We start from the raw sequence: 13,207 nt of genomic DNA, 5'->3' as shown, positions 1-13,207 counted from the left end.
GACAGTAGAAGAGAAGGAGGGATGATTGTGCTAGGTCACAGAGTGCTGACAGTAGAAGAGAAGGGGGGATGATTGTGCTAGGTCACAGAGCACTGACAGTAGAAGAGAAGGAGGGATGATTGTGCTAGGTCACAGAGTGCTGACAGTAGAAGAGAAGGAGGGATGATTGTGCTAGGTCACAGAGTGCTGACAGTAGAAGAGGAGGGATGATTGTGCTAGGTCACAGAGTGCTGACAGTAGAAGAGAAGGAGGGATGATTGTGCTAGGTCACAGAGTGCTGACAGTAGAAGAGAAGGAGGGATGATTGTGCTAGGTCACAGAGTGCTGACAGTAGAAGAGAAGGAGGGATGATTGTGCTAGGTCACAGTGCTGACAGTAGAAGAGAAGGAGGGATGATTGTGCTAGGTCACAGAGTGCTGACAGTAGAAGAGAAGGAGGGATGATTGTGCTAGGTCACAGAGTGCTGACAGTAGAAGAGAAGGAGGGATGATTGTGCTAGGTCACAGAGTGCTGACAGTAGAAGAGAAGGAGGGATGATTGTGCTAGGTCACAGAGTGCTGACAGTAGAAGAGAAGGAGGGATGATTGTGCTAGGTCACAGAGTGCTGACAGTAGAAAAGAAGGAGGGATGATTGTGCTAGGTCACAGAGTGCTGACAGTAGAAGCCTGGAGGTCAGAATAGGGAGTGATGATTTATTTTCCAGCACTGTGAGGGCTGCTTGGCCACCACTCTGAAACATGTCCCAAAAGCACCTTATTCCCTAAATAGTGCACTACTGCAGCATCCCAACTGACACTCTATTCCTTACATAGTGCTCTACTTTTGACTTGCGGTTATGGTAAAAATAATAGTCCACTATATAGGGAATAAGGTGTCATTTGGGACCTAGACCCAAAGTCAGGGCCTGTGAAGTATTTCTCCGGTTTAAAAGGACACATCCCAGGTCCCAAAGCCAGGTAGCGTTGCTGCCTACAGTCACGTACAATATAAAGCTTTGTTCAAAGACCAACTGTAAGTTCTCTGGAGTCTATGCTTTACATAGGAGGTCATCTATGAACGCTTGAACATCTTGGCCATGTTCTGTTATAATCTCCTGTTGGTCATCTATGAACATTTGAACATCTTGGCCATGTTCTGTTATAATCTCCTGTTGGTCATCTATGAACATTTGAACATCTTGGCCATGTTCTGTTATAATCTCCTGTTGGTCATCTATGAACGTTTGAACATCTTGGCCATGTTCTGTTATAATCTCCACCCGGCGCAGCCAGAAGAGACTGGCCACCCCTCATAGCCTGGTTCCTCTCTAGGTTTCTTCCTAGGTTTTGGCCTTTCTAGGGAGTTTCTCCTAGCCACCGTGCTTCTACACCTGCATTGCTTGCTGTTTGGGGTTTTAGGATGGGTTTCTGTACAGCACTTTGTGACATCAGCTGATGTACGAAGGGCTATATAAATACATTTGATTTGATTTGATTTAGCTCTGTCACACTGGTCTGGTGCTGTTGTTGTTGTTGCTGTAAAGTTGAGTCCTCAGTCCTTGTTGTTCCATGTAGTTTACTCTCTCCTGGGCTGTGTTAACTCCTCTTCCTCTCTCACCCTCCCTCTCCCTCTGTAGGCCATGCTGTACATGGCGTTGGTCCCGGAGGAGAAGCGTCCAGTAGCAGGGACGGAGGGAGCGATGTACCGGCGCAGGCAGTTGATGAGACAGCTACCAGTCTACGATCAGGACCCCTCCCTGTGCCACGGGTCTCTGTCAGAGGACCAGGTTAGATTTTGGTGCCGTCCAAATCCTCTTTATGTTTGTATTTAAGCCTCCATTTTGGAATTTTGTCCAGATTATCGACAGGTCACTTCTTCTCGTATTCTAATTTTGATTCATATTCTTCATTTACATTTGATTATTTATGAATAGACCTACGTATAAAGATGCACTAGCTGTGACAAACATAATATCCATTAAACATAGTTGTGGCTAAATTTACACCATATAGGGCAGGCAGGTAGCCTAGTGGTTAGTGCAAGATCAAATCCCCCGAGCTGACAAGGTACAAATCTGTCGTTCTGCCCCTGAACAGGCAGTTAACCCACCGTTCAAATTCGTATTGAAAATACGAAGTTGTTCTTTAACTGACTTGCCTAGTTAAATGAAGGTTAAATACAAAATATAGCCTGAATGCTTATTTCCCATCGTTGGTCTTGTTCCTTCCACCAGCTCCAGGCCATGTCTGTCTTCATGAAGCGCTACAAAGAGGAGGCTCTAGGAGTAGGGGAGGTGGCGCTGCCTGGGGAAGGAGGCGCTAACCCTCCGCCCGTCATCAAAGGACATAGGCAGAAGAACGGGGCTGTGACCGGGGGACCTAGGAAGGCCCCCATTATCCAGTCAGACCCTAACACGACCACCACCAACGGGACAGACGACCACTATAAGAAGAGTAAATACGTAAGTCTTTACAGTTTAAAAACAAATATATATAAACATTTGCATCTACATTAACTTATACACACTCATTCATCCACAAACAAATACATTCACATGCCACTTAAATGGGAGTATTCTGGTGTATTGGCTAACTGCACTGTAGACTTAGACTGAGAAACTTGGTAACAACCTGCGAAATGTACTAAATAAATGTCCAATGAGAGACCGGATGTTTATTTGTTTATTTCCTGTCTGTCCCAGACCTGGGTTCAAATATTATTTGAAATCTTTCAAACTACTTGTTTTATCCCTGGAGTACCAGATGGGTGAGGTTTGCCGTTTAGAAAATATTCTACAGGTCCATTAAAGCCAGGCAAGCTCAATCAAGCGCAGATAAAAAAAATAGTATTTAAACCCAGGTCTGTTCTGTCCCCGCCTCGTAAGAAGCATTTCAACGTCTTGGAGTGGCCTAGCCAGTCTCCAGATCTCAACCCCATAGAAAATCTTTGGAGGGAGTTGAAAGTCCGTGTTGCCCAGCAACAGCCCCAAAACATCATTGCTCTAGAGGAGATCTGCATGGAGGAATGGGCCAAAATACCAGCAACAGTGTGTGAAAACCTTGTGAAGACTTACAGAAAATGTTTGACCTCTGTCATTGCCAACAAAGGGTATATAACAAAGTATTGAGAAACTTTTGTTTCTCTTCTGGCTGTGCCGGGTGGAGATTATAACAAAACATGGTCAAGATGTTCAAATGTTCATAAATGACCAGCATGGTCGAATAATAATAAGGCAGAACAGTTGAAACTGGAGCAGCAGCACAGTCAGGTGGACTGGGGACAGCAAGGAGTCATCATGTCAGGTATTCCTGGGGCATGGTCCTAGGGCTCAGGTCCTCCTCCGAGAGAGAAAGAAAGAGAGAATTAGAGAACACACACCTAGATTCACACAGGACACCGAATAGGACAGGAGAAGTACTCCAGATATAACAAACTGACCTTAGCCCCCCGACACATAAACTACTACTGCAGCATAAATACTGGAGGCTGAGACAGGAGGGGTCAGGAGACACTGTGGCCCATTCCGAGGACACCCCCGGACAGGGCCAAACAGGAAGGATATAACCCCACCCACTTTGCCAAAGCACAGCCCCCACACCACTAGAGGGATATCTTCAACCACCAACTTACCATCCTGAGACAAGGCTGAGTATAGCCCACAAAGACCTCCACCACGGCACAACCCAGGGGGGGGGGGGGGGGGCGCCAACCCAGACAGGATGACCACATCAGTGACTCAACCCACTCAGGTGACGCACCCCCTCCAGGGACGGCATGAGAGAGCCCCAGTAAGCCAGTGACTCAGCCCCTGTAATAGGGTTAGAGGCAGAGAATCCCAGTGGAAAGAGGGGAACCGGCCAGGCAGAGACAGCAAGGGCGGTTCGTTGCTCCAGAGCCTTTCCGTTCACCCTCCCACTCCTGGGCCAGACTACACTCAATCATATGACCCGCTGAAGAGATGAGTCTTCAGTAGAGACTTAAAGGTTGAGACCGAGTTTGCGTCTCTGACATGGGTAGGCAGACCGTTCCATAAAAATTGAGCTCTATAGGAGAAAGCCCTGCCTCCAGCTGTTTGCTTAGAAATTTTAGGGACAATTAGGAGGCCTGCGTCTTGTGACCGTAGCGTACGTGTAGGTATGTACGGCAGGACCAAATCAGAGAGATAGGTAGGAGCAAGCCCATGTAATGCTTTGTAGGTTAGCAGTAAAACCTTGAAATCAGCCCTTGCTTTGACAGGAAGCCAGTGTAGAGAGGCTAGCTCTGGAGTAATATGATCAAATTTTTTGGTTCTAGTCAGGATTCTAGCAGCCGTATTTAGCACTAACTGAAGTTTATTTAGTGCTTTATCCGGGTAGCCGGAAAGTAGAGCATTGCAGTAGTAACCTAGAAGTGACAAAAGCATGGATTAATTTTTCTGCATCATTTTTGGACAGAAAGTTTCTGATTTTTGCAATGTTACGTAGATGGAAAAAAGCTGTCCTTGAAATGGTCTTGATATGTTCGTCAAAAGAGAGATCAGGGTCCAGAGTAACGCCGAGGTCCTTCACAGTTTTATTTGAGACGACTGTACAACCATTAAGATTAATTGTCAGATTCAACAGAAGATCTCTTTGTTTCTTGGGACCTAGAACAAGCATCTCTGTTTTGTCCGAGTTTAAAAGTAGAAAGTTTGCAGCCATCCACTTCCTTATGTCTGAAACACATTCTTCTAGCAAGGGCAATTTTGGGGCTTCACCATGTTTAATTGAAATGTACAGCTGTGTGTCATCCGCATAGCAGTGAAAGTTAACATTATGTTTTCGAATAACATCCCCAAGAGGTAAAATATATAGTGAAAACAATAGTGGTCCTAAAACGGAACCTTGAGGAACACCGAAATTTACAGTTGATTTGTCAGAGGACAAACCATTCACAGAGACAAAACTACTTAGCTTCGGCTGTTGGAGGTCCTGACGAACCACGTCCAGATAAAGCGTCCGGAGTGAAAAAGTTGAGGAGGAAAAAACTAAAATATAAACGGTAATTAAAAAGTAAAAACCGTAAATTTGTCAGGTAGCTAAACAGGTTGGCAACAAAACGCACAGCAACTCAAAAACAAGTCTGCAAGTGTACCTATGATGAAAATTACAGGCCTCTCTCATCTTTTTAAGTGGGAGACCTTGCACAATTGGTGGCTGACTAAATACTTTTTTGCCCCACTGTACTTAACACAATGGAAAGATTTACCAAAAAAATTAGAATGCTATTTGGCCCCAAACAGAGAGTGCACAGTGGCAGAATACCTGACCACTGTGACTGACCCAAACTTAAGAAAGCTTTGAGTATGTACAGACTCAGTGAGCATAGTCTTGCTATTGAGAAAGGTCGCTGAAGGCAGACATGGCTCTCAAGATGAAACAGGCTATGTGCACACTGCTCACAAAATGAGGTGGAAACTGAGCTGCACTTCCTAACCTCCTGTCAAATGTATGACCATATTAGAGACACATATTTCCCTCAGATTACACAGACCCACAAAGAATTCGAAAACAAATCCAATTTTGATAAACTCCCATATCTACTGGGTGAAATACCACAGTGTGACATCACAGCAGCAAGATTTGTGACCTGTTGCCACAAGAAAAGGGCAACCAGTGAAGAACAAACACCATTATAAATACAACCCATATTTATGTTTATTTATTTTCCCTTTTGTACATCATTACAACACTGTATATATACATAATAGGACATTTCAAATGTCTTTATTCTTTAAGAATAAGGCTGTAATATAACAAAATGTGGAAAAAGTCAAGGGGTCTGAATACTTTCCGAATGCACTTTATCGTATATTATCAATACATATTATGACAAGGAACATTTTTTTGATAATTTTGTTGTGTGTTGTTTTACATTGATGACAGGCAGTGAATAGAAGCAATAGTTCAGATTATTATTATTAATGTTAAACCAGTCAGTCCAAAAAAACAGAAAATATTCAGAAAATGTCAAGTTTCCTCCGTTAACAGACGTACCAATGATGAAGCTTTAGAAGCTATTTTGAAAGACGTTTTGTCCCAGAGTCATAAAATGTTCAGAATATATTGAAGGTAGTTTAAAAACAACAACATTTGAGTTATGATGTTTTCATCAGAAAGAGACAGAGGGCAGAGTTCTAACTCACTTTATAGTGCACTACTTCTGACCATGGCACTATATAGAGAATAGGGTGCCATTTGGGATGTACCCTACTAGGTGTGTGTCTTTAAACACTAGTACTATAAGTGCCTGGTGGATGACGATAAAACGGGAGATTTATGACTGAAAAAAAAGGGAGTCTGTGTTCAGCTGTTAAAATATCAACAGAACAACACTGCGTGTAGAGGTGGCAGGTAGCCTAGTGGTTAGAGTGTAGAGGTGGCAGGTAGCCTAGTGGTTAGAGTGTAGAGGTGGCAGGTAGCCTAGTGGTTAGAGTGTAGAGGTGGCAGGTAGCCTAGTGGTTAGAGTGTAGAGGTGGCAGGTAGCCTAGTGGTTAGAGTGTAGACGTGGCAGGTAGCCTAGTGGTTAGAGTGTAGAGGTGGCAGGTAGCCTAGTGGTTAGAGTGTAGAGGTGGCAGGTAGCCTAGTGGTTAGAGTGTAGAGGTGGCAGGTAGCCTAGTGGTTAGAGTGTAGAGGTGGCAGGTAGCCTAGTGGTTAGAGTGTAGAGGTGGCAGGTAGCCTAGTGGTTAGAGTGTAGAGGTGGCAGGGTAGTCTAGTGGTTAGAGTGTAGAGGCGGCAGGGTAGCCTAGTGGTTAGAGTGTAGAGGCGGCAGGGTAGCCTAGTGGTTAGAGTGTAGAGGCGGCAGGGTAGCCTAGTGGTTAGAGTGTAGGGGCGGCAGGGTAGCCTAGTGGTTAGAGTGTAGAGGCGGCAGGGTAGCCTAGTGGTTAGAGCGTTGGACTAGTAACCGAAAGGTTGCAAGTTTATATCCCCGAGCTGACAAGGTACAAATCTGTCCTTCTGCCCCTTTCCTAGGCCGTCATTGAAAATAAGAATATCTTCTTAAATGACTTGCCTAGTAAAATAAAGGTAAAAAAGTGAAATATTAGCTTTTTGTCTGAAGCCGAAAATACCAGGAAATTCCAAATCTAATTGGACTTATGCACTAACAAGGCTTTTCAACATAACGGCACCTACTAGAGTTCTGTAAACATGTGTTTTTTTTCTTCATGTAAGACACATATGCAATCTCTCATCTGAGAATCTGTTCCGTGGTCCTCATCTAGATTCCCATTGGTTATTACAGGGACGATCTACAGTTTAAAGAACAACAAGCCCACACCCCGTCACTGTTTTGGTAAAAAGCAGAAGAATTTGGGATGGAGAAATGGTAACCACTCTCAAATTAATCGATAGAGCTATGGATACAAAATAACAACTTTAACCATGTTCTGAGGCTCAACAGTGTTTGTGTTTGTACAATTCCTCTCACTTTAGGCTGTACAATCCGTCGCTCATTCCTAACCATAAATCACATGTTCAGTTATTCAAACCTGATCTGTTATTCATGATGACAACTAGATGGCCCAGGTCTTTTATGTAATTTTGGTAATGTGTACTTTTCCCTGCCCGTGAGACTCCAGCTAAGTCTGGAGCCTGGATAGCTAGCCTGGATAGCTAGCCTGGATAGCTAGCCTGGATAGCTAGCTAGCAGGCAACGACAACATCAAACTATACAGAAACGGATACAATTAAAAAAATGCAAGCTCATCTGGCTTGAATTACATTTTGAATATGGCTGAGGATATAACGGTAGCTAGCTAGGACTTTTTAAAAGTTTTTTGTCTCTTGATGAGAGAGACCTGGCGAGGTGTCTGTTTGATACGTCACAGGCCCGAACATAGATCAAGTAGATATCCAATCAAGGGCCGCTGCATTCTCACCTAGACTGAGACTGTATGATCTGTAATCCTATTTCTGTCCATTTTTTTTTTCTCCTTCAGCAAAAATGAAATATTAGCTGTTAGCGGTTGCTTTCCCCCTTTGTAATTAGTTAGCTTTGCTTAAGATTTTTCTTGGAAAGATAGCAGAGAAAATATATATTTTTAATTCAAATCAACAACACCACTTTTCGGATATTCAAATAGAAGGTGAAGGTCATAATTCATCATCATTCATGCATTCATTCTCTGGTGTCACTTTAGACAACTTTTGAATTTATTGGAAGTTATTTTAAAAAAAAGTCCCTGTGGGAGATGCGAAATTATCATCAAATCTTTTTACATTAAAACTAGCGAGCGGATCGCGCCGCCATCTGCTAACCACGTAGGGAATGGTTTTCAGCATATGTGCCAAATTTAATTCAAAAATATGGACTATAGATGGAGAATGACGAGGGGGGAAAAAAAACTAACTTTAAAAAGTGTATATTGTGACTATCTTTTAATATTGATGATTTTGTTGCCCTCTCTCTTGTTATTATACATTCAGAATGAAGAGAGAGCTTCATACAGATACACAGACAAACCTTTTACTCTGTTTAGAAAAGCAGTTTAGAGAGGGAGCGCGTGGGGGAGAGGGTGGAGGAGCGTGGGGGGGAGGGTGAGGGAGAGGGTGGGGAGCGTGGGGAGCGCGTGGGGGAGAGGGTGGGGGAGCGTGGGGGGGGGGGGGTGAGGGAGAGGGTGGGGGAAACAATCAAAGGCTGACTTAACATCTGCATCTGATTGCTTCTATCATAACAGAAATGGCACCATGGTTTGGGTTCACGGTTGACCTTGGTGCTGTTGTTATGGTGATGTGAGCTTGATTACTTTGAGAGAGGCCCATGCAGTATCATCACGTTGTTTCGTGTTGATTAAACAGTGTACTGGTTCCGTGGGTTACACCCAGCCAGCCTCCCAACGTCTCTCTAGGACTGGGCTGGAGTGGCTCCATCTGGATCACCAGTGTCATGTCTTCGTGGTGCTCAGATTCTGTTATTTTATTGTTCCACAAAATTCTCAATGGTTTTGTTTTTCTCTTCCTCTGTTCCCTCTTATTCCCCATCTCTCTCTCTCTCTCTCTCTCTCTTTCTCTGTTTCTCTCTGTCTTTCTGTCTCTCTCTCCCTCTCTCTGTTTCTCTCTGTCTCTCTCTCTCTCTCTCTCTCTGTCTCTCTCTGTCTTTCTGTCTCTCTCTATGTCTCTCTCTCTCTCTCTCTCTGTCTCTCTGTCTACTCTCTCAACTATCTCTACGTCTCTCTCTCTCTCGCTCCCTCTCTCTGTCTACTCTCTGTCTCTCTACCTCCCCCTCGCCATTCCCTCTACTTCTCCTCTCTCCTACAGCATTGCAGTGGTTGCTGGGAGCTCACCCCCCTGGACAGTCCTGTGGTGTATGCAGAGGGGGCAGGCTACGACAAGCAGTGGCACCCGACCTGCTTTGTGTGTTCAGAGTGTGGGGAGGCCCTGGTTGATCTGGTATACTTCTGGAAGGAAGGAGAGCTGCTGTGTGGAAGACACTACTGCCAGAGGAACAGACCCCGTTGTGCAGGCTGTGACGAGGTGAGAGCAGGAGAGGAGAGGAGAGGAGAGGAGAGGAGAGGGGTGGAGAGGAGAGGAGAGGAGAGGCGAGGAGAGGATGGGGGAGGCGAAAGGAGGAGGGAGAGGAGGGAGGGGAGAGGTGAAGGGAGGTGAAAGGTGGGGAGGAGGGAGGGGAGAGGAGGGAGGCAAAAGGAGAGGAGGGAGAGGTAAGGAGAAGGGAGGTGAAAGGTGGGGAGGAGGGAAGGGAGGAGAGCTGCTGTGTGGAAGACACTACTGCCAGAAGACCAGACGCTGCCATGGCTGTGACGAGGTGACTGGGACTCATAGCGATAGAAGGAGGGAAGCCCATTCTATCCATTCTTATTCTATGGGGAGATTACCACAGACACGTGGTTAGAGTGTGGAGGCGGCAGGGTAGCCTAGTGGTTAGAGTGTAGAGGCGGCAGGGTAGCCTAGTGGTTAGAGTGTAGAGGCGGCAGGGTAGCCTAGTGGTTAGAGTGTAGAGGCGGCAGGGTAGCCTAGTGGTTAGAGTGTGGAGGCGGCAGGGTTGCCTAGTGGTTAGAGTGTAGAGGCGGCAGGGTAGCCTAGTGGTTAGAGTGTAGAGGCGGCAGGGTAGCCTAGTGGTTAGAGTGTGGAGGCGGCAGGGTAGCCTAGTGGTTAGAGTGTAGGGGCGGCAGGGTAGCCTAGTGGTTAGAGTGTGGAGGCGGCAGGGTAGCCTAGTGGTTAGAGTGTAGGGGCGGCAGGGTAGCCTAGTGGTTAGAGTGTGGAGGCGGCAGGGTAGCCTAGTGGTTAGAGTGTTGGACTAGTAATCAAAAGGTTGCAAGTTCAAATCCCCGAGCTGACAAGGTACAAAATCTGTCGTTCTGCCCCTGAACAAGGCAGTGTTCCCCGGTAGGCCGTCATTGAAAATAAGAATTTGTTCTTAACTGACTTGCCTAGTAAAATAAATAAATAGTCACAGGGAGAACCCTTAAACATATTCTGTATTTTCTGCAGCTGATCTTCTGTGAGGACTACAAGAAGGGGGCAGATGGCCGGGCGTGGCACCAGGACCATTACTGCTGCTGGCGGTGTGGACAGAGTCTGGACAGCCCCTGTTCCTGCCCCCAAACAAACTGCCCCAGCACTGTTTAGGTCCCCTGGCCCCACTCCTTTCCCCCAGCCCTGTTTAGGTCCCCTGGCCCCACTCCTTTCCCCCAGCCCTGTTTAGGTCCCCTGGCCCCACTCCTTTCCCCCAGCACTGTTTAGGTCCCCTGGCCCCACTCCTTTCCCCCAGCCCTGTTTAGGTCCCCTGGCCCCACTCCTTTCCCCCAGCCCTGTTTATGTCCCCTGGCCCCACTCCTTTCCCCCAGCACTGTTTAGGTCCCCTGGCCCCACTCCTTTCCCCCAGCCCTGTTTAGGTCCCCTGGCCCCACTCCTTTCCCCCAGCCCTGTTTAAGTTCCCTGGCCCCACTCCTTTCCCCCAGCCCTGTTTAGGTCCCCTGGTCCTAAAAATGTAATTATAAATATGTTAATATTTAATAATAATTATAAATTATAATATGCAATAATTCTTCTAAAATGTAATAACAGTGTAATAATAGTAAATCTGTTTTTTTTTAGTTAAATTAGTTCAATGCCTTGTTAGATTATAGAGAATAAATAAAGATAATTTGTTTGTTTTTAAAATGGCCGTTATTTGTGCTCTTATGCTAACAATTTGACCATTTCTGCCTCGTTGAAGTAGATGATTATGTTAATTTTAATCTAATTTAAGTAGTTATCCATTTTGTTTTAGTTAGTAGTTAATGTACAGTTAACGATTTTGTTGGTCTAGTTACTAATTTACCAATTTTGTTTGTCTAGTTAGTAGTTAATGTACAGTTAACGATTTTGTTGGTCTAGTTACTAATTTACCAATTTTGTTTGTCTAGTTAGTAGTTAATGTACAGTTAACGATTTTGTTGGTCTAGTTACTAATTTAACAATTTTGTTGGTCTAGTTAGTAATTTAAGTACAGGTATCCATTTTGTTTGTCTAGTTAGTCGTTAATGTACAGTTAACGATTTTGTTGGTCTAGTTACTAATTTAACGATTTTGTTTGTCTAGTTAGTAGTTAATGTCCGGTTATCCATTTCCTACATATACATTATAGATATTTGATGTTATAAAACTGTTTTGATCCCATCCTAATTCTTAGTACTCGCTAATGGTCCTTTATTTATATTGGTCTCGCTATCACTCACTCACTCGCTCTCACTCACTCTCACTCACTCTCACTCACTCACTCACTCACTCACTCACTCACTCACTCACTCACTCACTCACTCACTCACTCGCTCTCACTCACTCTCACTCACACTCGCTCTCACTCACTCACTCACTCACTCGCTCTCACTCACTCACTCACTCACTCGCTCTCACTCACTCACTCACTCACTCACTCACTCACTCACTCACTCACTCACTCACTCACTCGCTCTCACTCACTCTCACTCACACTCGCTCTCACTCACTCACTCACTCACTCGCTCTCACTCACTCACTCACTCACTCACTCGCTCTCACTCACTCTCACTCACACTCGCTCTCACTCACTCACTCACTCACTCGCTCTCACTCACTCACTCACTCACTCGCTCTCACTCACTCACTCACTCTCTCTCACTCTCACTCACTCACTTGCTCTCACTTACTCTCACTCACTCTCACTCACTCTCACTCACTCACTCACTCACTCACTCTCACTCACTCGCTCTCACTCACTCTCACTCACTCACTCTCACTCACTCACTCTCACTCACTCACTCACTCACTCGCTCTCACTCACTCACTCGCTCTCACTCACTCACTCGCTCTCACTCACTCGCTCTCACTCGCACGCACGCACACATACAGTGCCTTGTGAAAGTATTCGGCCCCCTTGAACTTTGCGACATTTTGCCACATTTCAGGCTTCAAACATAAAGATATAAAACTGTATTTTTTTGTGAAGAATCAACAACAAGTGGGACATAATCATGAAGTGGAACGACATTTATTGGATATTTCAAACTTTTTTAACAAATCAAAAACTGAAAAATTGGGCGTGCAAAACTATTCAGCCCCCTTAAGTTAATACTTTGTAGCGCCACCTTTTGCTGCGATTACAGCTGTAAGTCGCTTGGGGTATGTCTCTATCGGTTTTGCACATCGAGAGACTGAAATTTTTTCGCATTCCTCCTTGCAAAACAGCTCGAGCTCAGTGAGGTTGGATGGAGAGCATTTGTGAACAGCAGTTTTCAGTTCTTTCCACAGATTCTCGATTGGATTCAGGTCTGGACTTTGACTTGGCCATTCTAACACCTGGATATGTTTATTTTTGAACCATTCCATTGTAGATTTTGCTTTATGTTTTGGATCATTGTCTTGTTGGAAGACAAATCTCCGTCCCAGTCTCAGGTCTTTTGCAGACTCCATCAGGTTTTCTTCCAGAATGGTCCTGTATTTGGCTCCATCCATCTTCCCATCAATTTTAACCATCTTCCCTGTCCCTGCTGAAGAAAAGCAGGCCCAAACCATGATGCTGGCACCACCATGTTTGACAGTGGGGATGGTGTGTTCAGGGTGATGAGCTGTGTTGCTTTTACGCCAAACATAACGTTTTGCATTGTTGCCAAAAAGTTAAATTTTGGTTTCATCTGACCAGAGCACCTTCTTCCACATGTTTGGTGTGTCTCCCAGGTGGCTTGTGGTAAACTTTAAACGACACTTTTTATGGATATCTTTAAGAAATGGCT

At 45.0% G+C, this 13,207-nt stretch overlaps 1 protein-coding gene across 1 annotated transcript in view; it reads left to right on the top strand.

Annotated features, from left to right (window-relative positions):
• Positions 1 to 11,117, top strand: part of LOC110528639 (LIM and cysteine-rich domains protein 1) — a 31,271-nt gene extending 20,154 nt beyond the window's left edge. The window contains exons 5-8 of the mRNA XM_090242049.1: positions 1,616 to 1,765; positions 2,213 to 2,440; positions 9,255 to 9,470; positions 10,446 to 11,117. Of these exons, the coding sequence (XP_090098175.1) occupies positions 1,616 to 1,765; positions 2,213 to 2,440; positions 9,255 to 9,470; positions 10,446 to 10,583 (732 nt within the window). The 3' untranslated portion in view covers positions 10,584 to 11,117. The remainder of the gene's footprint in view (positions 1 to 1,615; positions 1,766 to 2,212; positions 2,441 to 9,254; positions 9,471 to 10,445) is intronic.
• Positions 11,118 to 13,207: the final 2,090 nt, after the last annotated feature.

This window comes from Oncorhynchus mykiss, chromosome 7 (assembly GCF_057628025.1).
Source record: "Oncorhynchus mykiss isolate SJ-2025 chromosome 7, ASM5762802v1, whole genome shotgun sequence".
Taxonomy (NCBI): domain Eukaryota; kingdom Metazoa; phylum Chordata; class Actinopteri; order Salmoniformes; family Salmonidae; genus Oncorhynchus; species Oncorhynchus mykiss.
This window is presented reverse-complemented; position numbering and strand designations above follow the sequence as displayed.